Source organism: Chinchilla lanigera, unplaced genomic scaffold, assembly GCF_000276665.1.
Source record: "Chinchilla lanigera isolate Chin_1 unplaced genomic scaffold, ChiLan1.0 scaffold00045, whole genome shotgun sequence".
NCBI classification, from domain to species: domain Eukaryota; kingdom Metazoa; phylum Chordata; class Mammalia; order Rodentia; family Chinchillidae; genus Chinchilla; species Chinchilla lanigera.
Window position 1 is genome coordinate 9623778 of NW_004955446.1, and position 20147 is coordinate 9643924.

The 20147-nt window shown below is 36.4% G+C and overlaps 1 protein-coding gene across 2 annotated transcripts; it reads right to left on the reverse strand.

The window, feature by feature from the left end:
• Positions 1-8192: 8192 nt before the first annotated feature.
• Gapt (GRB2-binding adaptor protein, transmembrane) lies at positions 8193-15438 on the reverse strand. 2 transcript variants are annotated; one of them, XM_005392673.2, is made up of 4 exons: positions 15393-15438; positions 13065-13239; positions 10408-10534; positions 8193-10095 (listed from the first exon to the last, which is right to left on the reverse strand). In XM_005392673.2, the coding sequence occupies exon 4, from the start codon at positions 9721-9723 to the stop codon at positions 9253-9255; it is 471 nt and encodes a 156-aa protein (XP_005392730.1). In that variant the 5' UTR covers positions 9724-10095; positions 10408-10534; positions 13065-13239; positions 15393-15438; the 3' UTR covers positions 8193-9252. The 2 variants fall into 2 exon arrangements, with proteins under 2 accessions (XP_005392730.1, XP_013373851.1); XM_013518397.1 differs by lacking the exons at positions 13065-13239; positions 15393-15438 and adding an exon at positions 11967-12005.
• Between the last annotated feature and the right edge of the window lie 4709 nt (positions 15439-20147).

Below are 20147 nucleotides of genomic sequence, written 5' to 3' on the forward strand. Positions count from 1 at the left end.
CTAATGCCTGAAAATACAATGTGAGGCAGCTCTTTCACTGGTTTAACATACAGAACCCATTGCCACTGCCTTTCAGCAGGATTAACTCCCAGCTATGTCCCTGTCTCCCTGTAGAAATATGAGTTTTTCACTTTTGACAGAAATTTCTCTTTGATTACACCAAGGAGTTATCCAGACTCTAACAAAGCTTTCTTTATTTGTGCATCACTCGTTCCTGCTTTCCCTAAATTTTCTCTCCCATGCACTTTTATAATCTTTTCTCAAACTTTTACTCTAAGTTTTAAATGGTTGCTCAAACAAATTGAAAAGTAATTGTTGCTTGGCTATTGCTTCTCCAGCTTTTAATTTTTTATGTAATGTCAAGTTTTCCTTGCCTGGGAACTTCACAATATTCTCCTCAATCTTTCTCCAGAACAAAAAGATCAAAGACAGCATCTGGGCCCGTTCCCTGCCATCCAGAGAGGGTAATTACTTTGTCACTGAGGGCTCTTCATTCAGATCCACTGTCTAGCATTATTGCAGTGCTATTGTCACAGGCGTATTTTCTTTTTCACCCTCTTTTACTAGGGATGTCCCTCTACTGTTGGATGTTTTCTTCTTATCAGATAATTGAATTAAAAGTGTATATAGTCTAGACAAATTCTGCCAGATGAGACAAGATGACAAGAGTATGTTTTAAGAAATAATGACCAAAAGAGGACATGCTGTACACCACTCGGCTCCTGATTGATTGGGTTCATTACTGAGATCCAGCAACACAAAAGCAACATGCATTAAGAAATGTGTGTACTCTGCTGTCTCAGGGCTATCTCCACTTAACATGTTGAAAAATCGTCTTTATTTCTAGGTCAGAGAATAGACTCTCCAGATAAAAACATACAGAGAAAAGTAAAATAGCCCAGATAAGTGGATTTGCATCAGTTAAAAGTGAACAAACAGCAAAAAAAAAAAAAAAAAAGCAAAGAACACTCTGTATTTTCATAGTCAATTAAAAAGTAGCAAAATATGTTTAAAAATCACCTAGGAGCTAGAAGTCTTGGATTTTTGGTCTGGTTAGTTATTAATTCTTTGTGAAACCTTACATAAGCCATAAAAACTTACTAAGGCTCACTGTTCTCATTTTCAAAATGAAAAAAATCCATCTAGAAGATTTCAAGTTATTTTCTATATGTGAAATTCTATCATGCTAAATTAGAAGATAATATCATCTGCTAATAATAATCCAATAAAATATCCTGAGCACCTCACTCCCATCCAGACGATTGGGTTCAAATAATGTCTCTTTTTTGTGTGTAATACCTTTGTTTAAACTTTAACTTCCCTAAATCTCAATCATTTCATCTGTAAGATGGGGATAATAACAGTATGTATGAGACCAGGTTGTTTGTGATTGAAGAAAGGTCGCTTATATAAAGATTAATTGTGGTCCTTGGTACTCAGGCAGTGATCCAGTGTTAGTCATTTGTGGTGGACCACATCTTTTCAGAAACTCCTAAAGAGCAGAGCCAGCCACAGGTTTGTATTGGTTTAATGAGGTTCAGTCCTCCTAATATAATTTTTAAAATCCTGTGTTAATAGATAAGACCTATTCAATGCTCTATCTCCTTCTAAATTCTGGCTATCATTTATAATTAGTATGTCAGTCTGGTAAAGAGTAGAGTTGGGGAAGTGGTCCTGAGGCCACAGATGGACGTTGTTCCTTACTGACCTCCAGTCTTAGGACTTCAACAGCCTTTGGGCTCTTGGAGCTCTCATCTCAGACCCAGGTAGCCATTGTTTCTGTCACTTAACTAGAATTTGGAGTGTATGTGGCAATAGATGATCGAGCTTCTGTAATTTTCAGTCTTAAGTATCCACTAAAGACAATCTGTCCTTCCAATGGAAAAAAAAAACACTCTACAGCCACAAAGCGTTGGTTTCCATGGCAACAAGATAGGTCAATAGCTGCAGTCCCACCTTCCTCAGCCTTGATTGCATTTAGCAATTTACTGTCTTCTGTGCTTCCTTTTGTTTGAGTTTCTCTCATTTGCTTAATTCTCATCTTTGTGGGCAAATGTCTCATGCAAACCTATACTGGCTGGCAGATTAAAAGCTATTGATGCTTTAATCCAATTCTGGAGAGTATTGTTTGTCTCACAACTCATGTTTTGAAATCACGTCCTATAATCTCAAAATCATAGCCTTGTTTCTTATATTCGATTGTAGCTTTTAAATTCTCTGCTTGTAGTGCCCTATGATCTTAGGAAAAATTCAGTGTCCTTTCTGCTTCCAAGATCTTTCTGATATCATGGATGGTATATTTGTTAGGACAGAGTCTGAACTCCTTAACCATTACAGGCCCGAGCCCTGTACCCTCTGAGCTTTACTCTGTACTTCCTTCTTCTCATTGCTTTCCTTTAGTGTGCTATTTTCAAGGGGTGTTTGTCTTCTTTCAGCTTCTTGAGCACATCTTCAGCACTGGGAACTCACGTGCTGGCCTCTTAGAATTTCCCCCTCAGCCCATGATCTCCAGCTTGTCCTTCTGGTCTCAATTTAAGTAACTTTCTACTGGAAAGCCTTCCCAGCTCCAAGTCTTGCTTCTGACTTCAATTTCACTACACACTTATCTAACATACCACCATCAGGGCACATATTAGTAACTTTTATAATTGTCAGAATTTCTTAGTAGTTTGTGAATCTTTTGACTCCATCCTTTATCACTGTTCAGTTCCCAGTTCCCTCCCATACGTTATAAATATTTTGTTACATGACTAAAATCACTTTAGTCTATGTGATCGTTAATACTGCTTGCTATATTCATGACCTTGATGTTATGCATCCTCCCACCTATCCATACAGGCAACTGGCAAAAGGTGCTTTTCAATCAAGATATATTCCACTCAAATTAAATCTTTCTATCTTCAGAGGGATCTAAGTAATATCTATTCTCTCAAAGTCATTAAATTCTAAAATCCCTGGTCTGGTCTGTATTTTCATGGTTTGTTCTTTTAAACATTGTTTTCTTAAGTCAAGTTCAATATAACTATCCTAAGAAAATTTAAAAATAAGTAAGGAGAAAAAGTGTGGAATTAAGCATCAAGATAGTTGCCCCACAGTCCCGGGCCCCTTCTTGTTATGTTTCAGAGTTCATTACTGAAAGGCAAGGAAGAACCAGAGAGACATTGTTTTCCAAATATAAAACAACCTGGTTTCAGGTATCCCTAGGGATCACAGGGATAAACCTTGTTTGTTTGAGCCTGACCTGGACATGGAAGATGCAGCTTCTCAGGGCATGGTGCACTGACCTCATCTTATTTTAGACTGATGCTTTTGATTCTGAGGCATTTTGAACTCTGCTTTTAAAATTACTAGCAAATAAACTATGTGATCGATAGCTTCCCTTTATCACCAAATTTTTTAAACCTCTACTTCTGGGTGACACCCTCACTTTAACATCCGCTCATTGGTTTGACTCATGCGAAGGTTAAACTGGCTGAAGGACACCAGCCAGAAATAAGCAATAGGTGCTAAGCTCTTCAAGTCAACTGTTTCAAAAAGACATTGGAACAGGAGAGTTCAGGCATAAAATGCTTAGATCACCTCACCTATGTCTTTTCTTAGGTAATCTAAGAAGGAAAAGAAGCTGGGCGCTGAGGAAAGGTCCTGGAGAACCACTACATTGAGAGTTGTATGAGAGAAATGGAGGTTCCTAAGAGGGCTCAGAGAAGAAAGGAATCCCAAGTGGAACGTCGCAAGGTAAGCAGTAACAAGCAGATATGAGATCTACTCCTTAAATTAATGACAATAACAGCAACAACTGGTTATTGTGGCTTAGGATAACAGTTTTAGAAGTGCCTTCCCAGTCTTCTCTAACAATGCACCATAGACTATTGGGGTGGGACAACAAACATTTACTTCTCACAGTTCTGGAGACTGGGAAATTTTAGAGGTGCTCATAGATTTGGTTCTTGGAGAGTGTACTCCTCCTGGCTTGCATATGCAGTTGCAGACTGAATATTCCTACCTGGATTTCAGGGCAGATTTCTGAGCAGTTCAGATGAGCATGTCTAAATCTCATTTCTGAACCCACGGGAAGTATTGTAGGTTGGTAGAGTCAAATTATATTTATAATTCACTTCCCCCCCCCTTTTTTTTTCTTTTTTCGAGAATATCAAAGGTCAAAAATTCTTTTCCCATCCACTCCTATTATCTGAGTGGTATGTGTGTCATACAATTCTGGACAATGAGATATAAATAAATAACTATCTCATTGTATGATTCTTTCTCCTTATTCTCCCTGGCTGGAACACAAATGAAGATTCTGGGGTATATTAGTCCTGAAACTTTAGCAGCTATATGGTGGCCATGGGAGAATAAAAGGGATACTAAAGGAAAACTAAAGGTGACAGAGAGGAAATACAGCCACTCATATCCTCATCTGGGTGGGCTATCTCTGTTCTTCTAAAAAAGGGCACTAATTCCAGCAGGAGGAGTCAACTTTCATAATCTCATGTAAACCCAGTTACCCACCAAAGGGACCACCTCCCATGACACTGGGAGGTAGGGACTTAATACAACAATTGCAAAGAGACACAAACATCTGGTTTAAAACAATGTAGATACAGGGATTATCTCTTTCTTTGTGATTTCTTTCTTTATTCTCTCTTCCAAGGAGCCCATATCTTAATCTGCCCGTTGGCCTGAGTACCTGGTTATCCTTGACATTCTGCCTGGCATGAGCAATAATGGAGAAGCTATAAAGCAAAGCTTTCAATGGGATAAGCAAAGCTCTATTCATGATAGAGACAAATAACAGGTTGGGAAGTGAGGTATATGGCAGGTTGCAGTAACATTTCAAGTGACTCGGAGAGAAAATTTGAAAAGCTGTGTACTCCTTGTGGGTAGATACTGGGACACTGGCTTCATACTCTTAACAGACATTAGCTAGAAGTCACAGGGTGTGCATAGACCTACATTTCTGTGAGAACACAGCAAAGTTACACTGCACTTAATGTTTTTGCCTCTTTTGGCCCACTGTCAACATCCTTCCTCTTTTAATTGTGCTGTCCAGGTTACTTTTACTAAACGCATAACATAATGATAAACTGCTGCCCTCAATAGACGTAAACAATCGTTTATCATCTTTATCTCAAAATAATTTTTATTTTCAAGATTTTAAGGTGAGAAAGTGTTATAACTAAGTATGCATAAAGAAGACAAATAAGTGAAGGAAAGAAAGTCAGAGAATGCCATGTATATATGACAAAAAGAGAACATTTAAGGAGAATTTCCTTTATTCTTCTCAGTCCCCTCACTTCAAGAACTGCTAGGAAGATTAGGAGGGAGAGGTTGTCAATTGATAAAGAACTTACAATTAATTTGAGAAAGTAAATCAAGGTTATGCACTGGAAAAAAATTTTCTTTTACACAGTTTTAGTACATTTTCTGGTTGAAGAGAATAAAAATAGACAAAACATTCATCATATCTGTTGTTAACTAAAGTTTATAGATCTGGACTGAGCCCCTGTGCTAGGCTCCAGCCAACCAAACCAAAATGGAGTCACTCAAGTCAAAGTTTTATGTCACCAAGGAGAAAAGAAGTTGTTCCTTTAGCATTCTGAGAAAGTAGGAGAGAGATGATAGCCAAATTCCAAAGGGGTCAGTGTTAACCAGCATGGTAAGAAAGTGCCTCCTGCTTTAATCCTTACAAATGAAGTAACCTGAGAAAGCCCCACATTAAGAAATCCTCTTTTTTGTACTACGCTGCTTCCCTGTGCTTGTTCAAGGTACTTTATAAAAACGGACTGTTTTGCCACACCAAATGGAGCCTTTGTCTAAATCTCTAGACAGGATGCTGCAGATTCATAAATTGCAAATAAAAGCCTATTAAATCTTTCAAATCAATTTTTTCTTTTGACATTTCAGATAATCACCTGTGATGGATCCCACTGTATCATATAGTTCACAATATTAACTCTAGTTCTTAGAGAGCACAGGGACTTCCTTGTCATCCTGTTTCAGCCTCCTTTGCTAAATCCTGCTCATCTATCTCCCTTCACAAATGTTGCATTTTGGGGAGGCGGGGTGATACTTCTGGATGCCTTTCCTTCCTCTTTTTTTGAGTCCCTAATGTTTGTTCTCTGTTGTCTTCTCCAGTGTGATCACATCCTTTTCTGTTCTTGTAAATGCCACCTAACAACCAAAGGCTCCTATACGTGCACCTCCATTTAGGACCTCACTTCCAAAATCCAAATATGTATCTCTAACTGCAGACTGCATATTCCTACTTAAATTTCAGGACATGTTTCTGGACATGTCAGGTAAACATATCCAAAATTCATTTTTGCACCCATGGGAAATATTATATTTTGATAGAGGCAAATTATATTTATAACTCACTTTCCCCCTTTTTCCTTCTTTATGAGAATATCAAAAGTTAAAAATTATTTACCCATCCACTCTTATCATCTGGGTGGTATGTACGTCACACAATTCTGGACAATGAGCTATAAATAAATAAACATCTCCTAGTACTGTTCTTTGTCCTTATTCTGCTTGGCCAGAACACAAATGAAAATTTGTTATATAGCTTCTGAAACTTTAATAATCATGTGGTGGTCATGGGAGAATACGTATGATACTAAGAGAAAAATTAAAGATAGCAGAGAGGAAATCCAGAGGCAGCCTGGTTCTTAGTAATATTGAGCTATAGTATTATTGAGCCAGTATGCTAGACATCACATACCTAACTATAGTCTCCTTTTTAAATGAAATAACTTAAATAATGAAAGAAATGAAATAATAATAATAAATGAAACTACTTAAAAGTATTTAAACCAATATAGTCTCATTTTTTTGTGGGCAGTATCCTTTATTTCTAGTTGATACAGCTTCCAAATCTGTTTTCCCTTTGTCTTTCCTACCTCAAATAAATATTTTTTAATTGCTCCTATTGGTCCAGCCAGAAATCAGGTGGCTCTTCTGAACTCTTCTTTATCATAATACCCAATTTTACCCTTCTCCCCACAAAACACACACATTGCATCCATTAGAAACTCTTGTGCCCTTTCTTTTGAAGAACAGGGCAACACTGTTATTGTCTCTACCTTGCAGCCACTCCAGTCTAAATTAAATGTGAAAACATTTTAACTGTCCCACCCACTTCCATTTTGCCTCTTCCCAATTCTTTCTCAACCCATCTCTTTCAAAAGATACAAATGCTATCATGTCAGTGCTCTGTTTAAATCTCTTTACTACCCCACTAGCACCTCTAATAGTCAAAGTCACACATCAAGAGTTAAGAGAAGCTGTGTGAGCTACTGTTTCTCCTTTCACCAATCCACTGGGTGACACTTTAATCTTCACTCCGAAAGTTCCAGCCACAATGGCTTTCTTTAAGCTTCAAGAGCACCACACATCCCCTCATGTCTCAGGCTCTTCTTACATGCTGGCTCCCTCTTTACCCCTCTGCTTGTCACATCTATGTGGACTAGCTTCTTTTTACCCTAAGTTGCAGTTTGAGTGTGTCCTCAGAGAGGCCTACTATGATCATGTTACTAAAATTAAAATTCTCTTTTCTCCCCACTCTACCACTCTCAAAACAAAAGCATTTTTTTTTCTTTTCAAAGCTTTTACTTATATATCCTTATCATTCCAGGTCCATGTGGGTTAAGAGACATTTTGCCAGTTTGTTTTAATAGAAAGAATTTAAAGAATTACCTACATGGGTGTGAACAGACTGAGAAAAAACAAAAGGGGACCCTGAGGTGCCACAAAGATAATCAATGTAGGAAGTAGTTACCTTCCTGAAACTAAGGATTATCAGAGTCTTGGAGAAAGTGCTTTGGCAGCTTGGAGAGGGCCTAGATGCTAAGGGACAGTGCTGTCAGGCTGGTGATGGGGTACAATAAGGCTGGTTCTGGAGCGCCAGTAGAAATTAGAAACTCCATCACAATTGGTGATGCTGGCCGGAATGGATTACATTCAGTTGTACCTTCTAGGGACAAGAATAAGCAGCAGCAGCAAGTCTGTCTTGCTTTCTATTGCTTTCCAATCTTTATCACAGAGTCTAATATGGATCCACCTGGCGAAGATAAAGGTAGTTTGTAGAGCCCCAGACTGAGCAATTCAGAGCAGTTCATTAAGGGTAGGTTTAGAGATGAGACGATCGCTTCATAATGAACACCAAAATTATTTACTTATATTTTATTTGTTTATTGCTTTCTCTTTCCTACCAGACCATGTGTTCAGGACTCATGCCTCTTTCTACTTTTGTAGCAATCCTCCTTCCTCCTCCTTATGAGCACAGCACAACCAGTAGATGGAAATTGCTCAATAAATATTCCATACATAGCTGAATAATGAATGAATTTATTAGATATTCCTCAACACTAACAAAATGTACAACTCAATTCTTGCCAATTGGACAAGTACTTAATAGCTGATATGAAGCTAAAAATGAAAATGGGAGGCAGATCCATTCTATTTAGCTAGCACTTTAAAATGTTGTCATATGACATTAAGTAATAAAACACATAGCAAACATACACATATTTAAATGCCCAAATAGTTGAACACAGTATCAGAAAATGATAAGTTAAATGTGGATTGGGAATGATTCAGAACATTCATGGAAAAAGTTGTGATCTTAGGCAGACTTAAAAACAACAGGAAAGCAAAGCTCTGGAGGAGGGAGGGGTGAGTTTTGTAGACTTTGGTATGATTCTGATGAAAGTACAGAAGAGAGGGATTAGTAGCAGAAGTCATTACAAAAGTAAATTGGAGCTAATTGTGACAAATCATGAGTTGTGGTATTTAGAATTATGAGTATTAATGTCTCTTGCAAAGAAGAGTATTAAAAGGTTTTCAGTAAAGGAGTACTGTGACTATTAGGAATACTTTCTGAAAGTAAATCTTGCAGCATCTTTGGCAACTGATCAAGTGAGTATAAACTAGAAGTAGGAAGTTCACTAGGAGACTAACAAAAATCCTGAACCAGAAAAAGATGGTGGAAGTAGAAATAAAGGAAAGACATAACAGGTAGTATTTAGAAGGAAGCATTGATACAACACAGTATAGATTTAATCCAAGGCAAAGAAACAGGAGAGAGAGGATATCTGCAATTACCCTACAATATTACATCCAGAAAGGAATAAAGCTAGGAGAGAACACAGAGATTTATCAGAAGAACTTGACCAATGATGATATCAATATATTAAAGTTCTCAATAAATATTTCTTCTTCAACAAAGAAACTCAGGAGTTTGAAAAGCCATTACAAGTCTGGAAGAATGTATATATCTTCATCTTGAGGAACTTCAGATGTACCAGGCTTCTGAAAGATATAATACTCAGAGGATTCCTCATTGCCATAGATGTGCTCCTCAAAATTGGGTTGCTGAACATTTTCATATAATTCCTTGTCACTTTCTTCTTTAGCTTTGGGAGGATCTGCTGCCATATTTTCATAGTGGCCAGGCACCCTACATCCCTTATTAGTAGATCTGTGGTCTTTCGTTTCAACTGAGGCTTTGGGATTCAAGCCAAAAATGTGTGGAGTCAAGAAGAGTGCTTTATGATAGTCTTTTCTCTTACTGTTCCTTTTTCGTAAAAACTTTAGTGAGGTAAATCGTGTGGTGTGGCTTTTCCAGTGCCAAACACAGCCAATTCCACATGCCACCAAGAGTACAAGAAGGAAAATACCCACAGAGATGGACACTGAAGTATATCCATAGCTCATTAACATTTTTGCAGCGCTTTAGTGTGGTTAATGAATTCACGGGTACAGATGGTTGTAATTCCTGTAGCCTAATGTTGTTCAGAACTAAGTTTGGGAGCTCTTTCAGGCATTACTTCTTGAGACATGAAGGAATGCTCTCTGGCAAAGTCCTGATACAACTAGAAATGAGATTGATTTAGCTTTGGGAGATGACTTTGTGGGTGATACTATTCACATTACAACCATTTGTGTACAGTTACTGTGTCAGAGAATTTTATTCCATTCTACTTCCTTTTTTAAATCAGTAAATCACAAATGAAGCAGATATGGGTGGAAGATAGTAACAGAGTAGAGAACTCATGGAAAAGAAGGTTGAATAATCATCTGCCATCCAGAAACCTGTAATAAGTTTAAAATATATTAATTGCATGTCCAATATATAACATAGTGAAGAATCTATCATGTCTACCAATTCAATAAATGCCTGCATGTTGTATGGTCAGCCTTTTAATATAAAATACAACCCTAGATACTGTAAGGTGAGGAAAAGAATTTGATGAATCTATCCCTACTCAAGCCCAAATAGTTTTATCACTTAAGTTTCAGCATAATTTTTGACAATAAGATTGACAATTGTCAGGTGAAAGAAAATGTTCTGAATGCAAAAGAAGGAATGGGAGAGGAGAATACATGTGCGATCATTTCCCTTACCTGTCATCTCCCTTGTGTGAAGCTATGCTTATCTCTCATCAGAATGAGCAAGGGCTATGTCTTTTCTTTAATCATTTCTTCTCTAATTCCACAGTAATAAGCCCATTTTCTCCTACAGCATGATAACCTAAATGACAAACAACTGTATGTCTTTCTACTTGGTTAAATGGTGAACAGAGATCAACCTTTTTCATATTCCTAGATAACACTTAGCACAAGACATTCAATCAATATTTATGGAATGAAGAATTAAGTTAAAATAATTCCAAAATCCAGCATTTAATTGCTTATATTGATAGTTTAAAACTCATGGTATATCTTCTAAAGGATCTTGTTCATACATAAAACATGAAAAGAGATCTTTGAAGTAAAACAAAATATCCTTGAAAACATCATCAATCTTCTTACACTTTCTAGCAAATAAACCTCACTTATTATATTAAGTTGCTTTCTGTTGATGCTCTTAAATGTCCAGGAGGAAATGAGAAGCATTCAACAAGGCTGCATGTTCTATTATGATTTTATCAATAAACCATTATTGCTGTACATTTTCAGCCTAGACACAGAAATAGTTACATCTAATATTGTTACTAATACTTGTGGAATGATTATTATCATCTATTGAATATCATCATCAGTCATATTTAAGTGCTTATTTTGAGTCAACTTCTAAACACATTTATGTGAATTATCTTATTTAGTCCTATAACTTTTATATGAAGTGGATCCTATTGTAATCACCATTTTATAAATGATAAAATACACAACTGAAGTTGTTAATTAACTTCCTTAACAACTGAGAAGTGACTGAATCAGTAGTTATGTAAAAACTTCTCCCTGTATTGTAACAGATATGTATAAATGGCGACCAATGCATCCATCACTGTATTTGAGTAGCTTGTCAGCAGCACAGTGCCTGCCTGGCAAGCGCAAGGCTGTGAGTTCGATTCCTGGTACCAGAAAAAGCCAAAAAAAAAAAAAAAATAGTAGCTTGATTAGTTCTAGGTTACTGTGGGCTGGGAACCATATTTTTTTTTTTTCTCCAGTACTGGGAACCGAACTCACGACCTTACGCTTGCCAGGCAGGCGCTTTGCCACTGAGCTAAATCCCCAGCCCCTGGGAACCATATTTTATTTATCTTTGTACCATCAGCACAATACTTTCCACATAGTAGATAATTTATCAAATAATATATTTAATAATTGTAGCAATCTGCCTTAATAATATTAGTAATGATAAACACAAAAAATGAAATCCCACAAAGTAGTGTCCAGCTGGCAGTGAGTCTTTATATACACTCAGGAACATTTATAATTTCTTTCCAGGAGAGACTATATCAATGTGCAGATTTTCAATTTGACATTTCAGATAACCAAACTGTGTTACAGGCAGATAATTTATGGACTTTTTTGATAAAAACATAGGGACAGACACTCCTAGATATCTTTTCATCTCCTTGCAAGTTTGAGGAGCACAATGGATTGAGAGCTGCATGTTCACCATATAAGATTTATACCCTGCGTGGTTCCTTTATTACAAGACCAAACATGATGCTTACATTTAAGGGAAAATGTTTGTCCAAAGGCCTTTTCCTCATTAGGACACCATTTCCATTCTGAAACACATGCAGACCAATCTATGGTATAAGCCAATCAATTTTATGGTATAAATCATTACTTGTTTACAAAGCTTCTTGCAGAATATTTGAAATATATTCATGAAATAATTTAAAAGAATGATTGGAATTAATCAGTTTTTGAAAAAGTATCAATCTACAACATGAGGGTGGGTAGGCTGGATGGTTAATTATTACTCTTTAGGTAGTCAGACATAAGGTCATAAATAAATTGCTTTTTCAGTTTCTCTTTTGTTTTTTGTCTTTTTGAGACAGGATCTCACTATGCAGTTCAGGCTGTGCTTGAGCTTGCTTTGTAGCCCAGGCTGGCCTCAAGCTCACAATGATCTTCCTGCTTCAGCCTCCCGAGTGCTGGGATTATAGGTGTGCACCACCACACCAGGCTGTCTTTTCATTTTCTAAGAGGAGAATTTATTTTTACTACCTATGTTGTTCTATGCACAGTAAACATTTTAGTACATTCCTAAAAGCAAAACTTTTTGTCTATGAGGTGTGCATGGAGGTAAAAGTAAAAAGACTTCTTATAGCAAAGGAAATGTGTCCTCTCCCTTTCTTCAAAATAACTTTATAAGAAAAACCCTGTAATACATAACCATATACCTATGAAAAACATATTTTAAATAAAAGCCCTTCAAATACCCTTTAACACATAAATGAGTTTCACTTGGCCCCATTTGGAAGATCCTGTTTTTATTTTGGGAAGCAATTTTAACCAGTTATCTTGTAACTAGCCATTCATTTGTCTTAACAAAAAAATAACAATTTTTTGATAAAATGGAATTTTTATAGTCAGTTACTGCTTTTCTATTGGGAAGCAAGGCAGACACAAAAAAGCATAAGCATAGATGGATCTATCTATCTATTTATCTATTAACATCATTTTCAGTTTATAAATTTTTCCTTCTGTGACAGTTTTTCTAAAAACTGTGTTCGATAAGACACAAGTCACTAATAAATGAAGACAAATTGTTTCTTATTATGTTTTGTTACCCAAACACTTTACAGCAGATTCTTGCATACCTCAAGATCAGTGTGCTGAGCTCTCTCTTGTCCTTTTAGTTATGCAGCGAACTGCTTAGGTTTAAAAATGTTCCTCTTTATCACTTTGGTCAGTTACTTCCTTCTTCAGCTCCCCCTTTCAGAATATTCTACTTGCAAGATTTCCTGACTATAGAGGAAGTTCTCATTGGATGCACTATAATTAAGATAAATGGTATAAGTTTTTAAATAAGAATGTTTGGATCTTCATCTTTAATAAATAATAATTTTTCAATTGTATCAGAAAAAGTTGTTTCCTTTTTGACCAATATTTACAGCCCTTGGTTTAGAATGAATGACTATCGTCTCATTTATACTTCATATTTTTATTTTAAGGAGAAAGAAAAATTAAAATAATGCTACAGAATTCCAAAACAAGATAATAGGAAATTAACAATGGTTATTATATTGCAGATTGTTATTTTCAAAGTAGTTGCTCAGCTTATAAGATGCAGGCATGCAAAACTGATGAAACAATATAAGCACAAACTGTTCCTTTCAGCGAACTAACAGAAATTGGTCATATAATTATCTTAACTACTTTGCGTATATGTACATTAGAAAAATTATATATTAGAAAATTGTCACATATACATGTCTATATATATATGTACACATATATAGATATGTCTATATGTATACATATATAGATATATAGATATGTCTATATATATGTATAAATATATATACAAATGTGTATATATATTTTTTCTTCCCCCACCCCAGTTGTTCTTTCCTTTTAAGCAACTCCTTTCCCTTTCACAATATCTATTGTGCATTGTGGGTCTTATTTACTTTTTCAGTTTCTTACACTAGGGATATGATATTTACACATGCAAGTCTGATCTATTGCACTTAAGAGTATGGTCTCTAGTTGCATCCATTTCTAGTTGCATAAAAGCCTCTAGTTTATCTTTTTTTTTATAGCTGAGTAATACTCCATTGTATAAAAATGCCACATCTTTTTTATCCATTCCTCAGTTGATGGGCATTTGGGTTGCTTCCAAGATTTAGCTATGACAAATTGTTCTGTTAGAAACATATGTGCAAATATATTGTTATGATGTGTTTTCACTTCTTCTGGGAAAATACCCAGAAAGAAAATAGCTGGGTCAAAAGGAACCTCTAATCTTAGCTTTTTGAGGAACCTCCACACTGATTTCCACAGAGGTTGCCCTAGTCTACACTTCCACAACAGTGGAGAAGAGTTCCTTTTTCCCAACAACCACACCAGCATTTGTTATTGGTATTTCTTGATGATAGCCATCCTTTCTGGAGTGAGATGGAATCTCAGTGCTGTTTTAATTTGCATTTTTCAAATAACTAATGATGTTTAGCATTTTTTCATATATTTATTTGCCATTTTATTTCTTCATCTGAGAAGTGTATATTCATCTCAGATGCCCATTTCTGGACTGGATCTTTGAATTTGGGGGGCCTGATTTTTTTCAGTTCTTTATTTGTTCTAGATAGAAGTCTTTTGTCTGAGTGTTATGGTTTGTGTTGGCATGTCCCTCTAAATCCTCATGCAGTCATGGGATGGGCTTCTATTCTAGATTTTTGATTGGTCCATAATCCAATGCTGGAATTATGGATGTGAGTGCTACACTTGCCCTGGGGTGGACAGATTACATACAATGTAAGGGAAGGACAGAGGCTGCTTGCTGCTGCTGCTCCTCCTTTTGCTCTTGCTGCTTTTGCTGTCTTCCACAGCCATGAACGGTTGCCCTCTACCATGTGCCACCCTTGCTTGGACCCAGCCAAGTATGGATTGAAACCTCCACAAACTGTGAGCTAAATAAACCTTTCCTTCCTTAATTTTGGGTGTCAGGTATTTTGTTCAGCAATGAGAGAAAAGTAACCAAGACAAGTGAAGCACATTTGGCTACAATTTTTCCCCATTCTGTGGGTTTTCTTTTCACTCTGTTGGTGATTTCAGTTTGTTTTTAAGGAGAGATTTTCAAGTGCATTACAAAATAGGTTGGGCTGGGGATATAGCTCAGTGGTACAGTGCCTGTCTGGCAAGCTCTAGAGGCCCTGAGTTTGATTCCCAGTACAGAAAAAATAAGTCTTGGAGGTTTTTAATAATCTGTTTCTGATTTCTAAAGTGATCCTCATTTCAAACGCTATGTTCCAGTTGCTACAACTTACATTTATACTTGCCAAATCAGTGTTCTTGTTTGGCTCAGACAATTCTAATGTTTCTTAAAATGTATTAAATGTGAATTTCCCAAAGTAGATTTTAAAGCACATTACTTTGGGTTAAGCCAATAGGACTTCTATTAAGTAAATTTGTAAAATATTGCTTACCTAGAAGTTCTTAGGTAAATCAGAACTTTAACAATTCTCAGCAGTCTTATAGGAAACAAAACAAAGTATAGCCAAATAAAAAGAAAACTGTTAACTTCACTGAACAACAGTAGTTAGTATGTTCTTAGTACTTAATACGTATTATACTAGGCATTCTAAATGCGTGTAATACTCAAGAAGTCCTGATAACAGCTCTCTTCAAGAAACACTACTGTTAATCCTGATTAACAGGGACATGGAAACACAGCAAGGTAAAACAGTCACTCAGGATGTGGCCTGCAGTTTGCCCCCAGCATCTGTATGTGAACCCTATATTTCCTACCTGCTAAACTGAATGATATATCTCCTACTGAGACCCTTATTTAACATTATCTCTCAGAGCATAGCTCCCTGAAATGCAAAACTGGGAAATGCTGATTTAGACAAATTATAGATGAACCAAACAGATAAACTGGAAAAGAGAATGGAAATATTGTATTTTATGCTGTGCTGAACTGTCAACTGTGCAGGATTAATATTGTATAAGGCAGTTGAAAAGAAGAGGATTCAATGACTAAAATGCAAGTTTGACATCAGAAAAGCAGTACTGTCAATATACATTTAGCATTGACATTGTGCTCACCTACAAGGTTGCAGTGTTTGATAAGCTCCCCAGAGCACTTCAAGGCTACTGGAAGAGGCTGTTGTAACCACAGATCGTTTTAGATCAAGGCGTAAGTGTTGGAAAGGTAGTTACAGTCAGAAGGATAGCCAAGACAAGGGGAAGAGGCATTCAGCTCAGGGTTTTCAAAAAAGGTGAGAAGAAGCACAAGCAGTGGGAAGGAGTTAATCAAACTATGGGTGTTCTAGGCAAAGATCCCAGAGTGAAAGAAGATATGAAGCTCTGAGGTTATGAACCGGTATGTTCTATGGTCTTTCCAGTTTATCTAACTGGAGTATTAGCCACCCTCAGGTAACACACACACACACACACACACACACACACACACACACACACACACACACACACACACCCCTGTGTATAGCCTACATGGAATTTCACAAATATAGTATTGATATAAAATTCTGTGATCAACTCTAAAAGTCGGGATAAGTGAATACCATCCAGATTTTGCTTTTATATAAAGGAAAGTAATTTAACCACTATTACTTTAGCTTTTGAGTGGATAAATAAATTGGAAAAACATTGCCTAGAAATATCCTCAAGTAGAGGTATTTTTAAGTAACAGAAGTAATCTTGAAGTTTATAGAAGAAATGTGTATTTTCAGAACAGAACTATATGTAATTATTATTTTTATGACACATGTATTATCCCTTGAATTGTGTATTCTTAATCTTCAGCCTAACAATGTACATTTTTATTTTCTCCTTTTAGTTCTTTTGTAATCACAAAAACTATATGTAGGTTTCTTTCTTTTGCTTTTTCTTCTGAGGTTGATTATATGGTTTGATTAGTAAAGGGCTTAAAAGATAATGTCCTATAGTGTAATTTGGATTGCATAATTTATTCAGTTGAGCCCTCCTCTCTTACTAATTGATGATAGCAACCACTTTATTTCAATAAATTCCTAGAAACATAATTTGTGTCAAAAATCACAATGTGATTTTTGAGGCACTTTAAGTGAGGTACAGTAGTGATGGTTGGCATGGACAAAAGTTTATGTATATAGGTTTTATATAAGAGCTTATCAGACTAACGGAATTTTCCTGGTTATTCTGTAAGAAACTGCTCCATGATATTTGTTAAGAGTGTTATGGGAAATCTAAATTTCAGCATAAAGCTTTGTTACTTGAGGCAGATCTGATATTTAGTGGCTGGTAAATTCTTTAATACCGATTGGTTTACAGGATTAAAAAAGAGCTAGAGTTTTCATTGAATGAGTCACTGCCTTGAAACTACTGAAGCTTCTAGGTGGGCAAAGAAGTACTGAAAATTATAAAGTGAGGAAATTGAGCAGCTAAAGGTGAAGAGAGATGGCATGAATAGAAAGAGAAAAATAAAACTATTGTTACTGTAGTTATTCTAAGGGCCAATCCCAGCAGCAACTTGCAACTCAAATCACCTAATTTTGTGAGGATGGATCTTAGTGGAAGGGATCTCAGAGATTTTTAAGTGAGGGGATTCATGCCCAAATCTGAAAGTCTATCAAAAATTGTCATTATAGTTTAGATTTAAAAGGACCCCCCAAAGTCTCATGTGTTCAGAGATAGGGTTTTTGGAAGGTGGTTGCATCATGGGCCACTGTATTCTTCAGTGGATTCATCCACTGGTAAGTTCATAGCTGAATGTGCTGTTGGGGGCAGGGTCTGTTTGGAAGGGTAGGTTTCCTGGGATTGTGATCTAAAGGATGTACTCTTGCCCCAGACTTCTTTCTTCTCTGTCTGCTTCCTGGGAGCCATGCCTTATGCAGCTTTCCTTTACAATGTTGTTTTTGCCTTGGAGCTAACCAATCATGGACTAAACTCTCCAAAACTGTGAAGCAAAGTAATCTCTTCACTTAATTTCCTGTGTCAGGTATTTTGTCCCAGAAATAAGAACATGAAAACACAATTTTTATGAAGATTTTTTAAAAATGTATATCCTAGGACCTTGGAGATTCTGATTCATTAAGTCTGGAATAAGGCCCAGGTATCTTTATTTTATTTTATTTTTTATTTTTATTTTTTGTCTTTTTGAGACAGGGTCTTGCTATGCACTCAGGCTGGCCTTCAGCTTACTTTGTAGTCCAGACTTGTCTCAAACTCTAAAGGATTCTCCTACCTCAGCCTCCCGAGTGCTGGGATTACAGGCATGCACCACCATGCCCAGCAGTATCTTTATTTTAAATGTTAAGTGCAATACTAAGGAATTCTAGGTAGAAGAATGATGTGTTTCACAGACAGTAGGGGATTACTTATTATCTTATACTCTTCTGAACCATTATATTTTCCCTATTAAAGTACTGTTTTGTGATAAAAACAAACATTAAAATCTCTTTAAGATAATTCTGACTTGTAGTCAGGTTTGAGAACCCTTGATACAAATGAATCCTCCAGGTGAGGTGTTGATGAATGCTGTGATTTATGCCATAAACTCCAGTCTGGAAAGTAGAAACCTTCCTTGCCGAGCTTAGACATGAACCCCAAGACTCCTGATTCAGGCCTGTACTTCTCTTCCATACCACAACACCGTGTCCAGGATAAATAGATGGAGAGCAAGTTCTCAGATGTCCTCTGCAAGAGCCAATCTTTCAGGGGCACACACTCACACTCTCAGCACTCTAGGATGCTGAGGTAGGAGGACTGTAAGTTTAAACCCACGCTGGAGGATCTTACTGACCTAATGAGACCCTGTCTCAAAATTTAAAAAATAAACACAAAGGGCTAGGGATGTAGGTCAGTGTGAAGATTCTGGGTTCAATCCCTAGTTTTTTAAAAAAAGCAATATTTTTTTCTTTCTCTTTTGTTCCCACTGTCAGAAGATGTATATCAGGAGAACCACAGAGAATGAATAACAAAAGGTATTAATCCATCAATGGATAACTTTGAGCCATGAAATATTCCACCCAGAGTACTTATGAGACATGAAATGATTCTCACTATTATGGTTCATTTGGCAACTTAGATTAGTTTATAGTTCAGAGTTAAAAAACAAAAATGACTCTGAAAGGGAAAGTGAAAGATCCAGGAATTCCAGCTCTATATATAGCATATGCTCAATAGAAATGAATGTCATTTCTTTTTATAACAGATTTAGTTATGTATAATGTCCTAAAGTGCTAGAAATAGCCCAAATGTTCATCAGCAGGATGAATAAAGTACAGCAAATTCACACAAAGGAATACTAAACAGCAATAAAAAGAATAATAACAATAAAAACAATATGCATACTGTGGATGAATTACAAAATGTATAATTAAAGAAGCCACACATAAAAGAGTACATATCCTGTACTTCCATTTTTATGAGACCAAAATCTTGTAAAGTGCTTCAGGATATATGATGGTAGAAGTCAGAACAGATGAGGTAAATATAGACCTAGAGATTGATGAGCAAGCCTTCTCAGATACTAGAGATATTCTGTATACTGATCTTTGTGGTAGTTGTAAGATATATCTTTATAGCAATCCATTAAATTGTATATTTAAGATTTGTGGACCTTATGGAAATTTTTATGGTACTGGGGATTGGACTTAGGATGTTCACATAGAACTGCGTCCCTAGTCCTTTAAATTTTAAATTTTTAAAAAAATTTTGAGACAGGGTCACAGGAAGTCACTGAGTTGCAAGTTGAATTTGCAATCTTCCTGGCCTAGCTTCATAGAGTACGGGGATGACAGGTACATGCCACCATGCCTGAAATTGCATCTTATTAAAAAGCACATTAGGAATGAATAAGATGGAATTCTTTTAATAGTCATGAAAAATTAGATAACTAGATTTTTATTTTTTCAGATTATCAATTTCTTTGGCAAGCTGGAGTAGTATTTTACTACATTAGAGGCAGACTTTGAACTGAGTGATCCTAATTTTATCTGGAGCTTTCTGAACCTGGAGCTCATGAGGACAGTAGTAAAAGAGATGGCTGTTTTTAATAAATACATCCTCAGCTTCAGGCTTGTCAATGCAGGGCCTTTCTGTTCTCTGAGATCACAAATGTGGACTCTCATTGCCATGGCTTGACGTGCTCAAGAGACAGAGTCACAGAAAGTCATATACAGCCTAAAAACATGTAGGTAGAAAGCGGTTTTAGCTTTAACAAAATTCTGATTGGG

Excerpts from the sequence above, each read along its gene's own strand:
- Gapt (XM_005392673.2), bottom strand. The coding sequence starts at position 9,723 with ATGTTAATGAGCTATGGATATACTTCAGTGTCCATCTCTGTGGGTATT.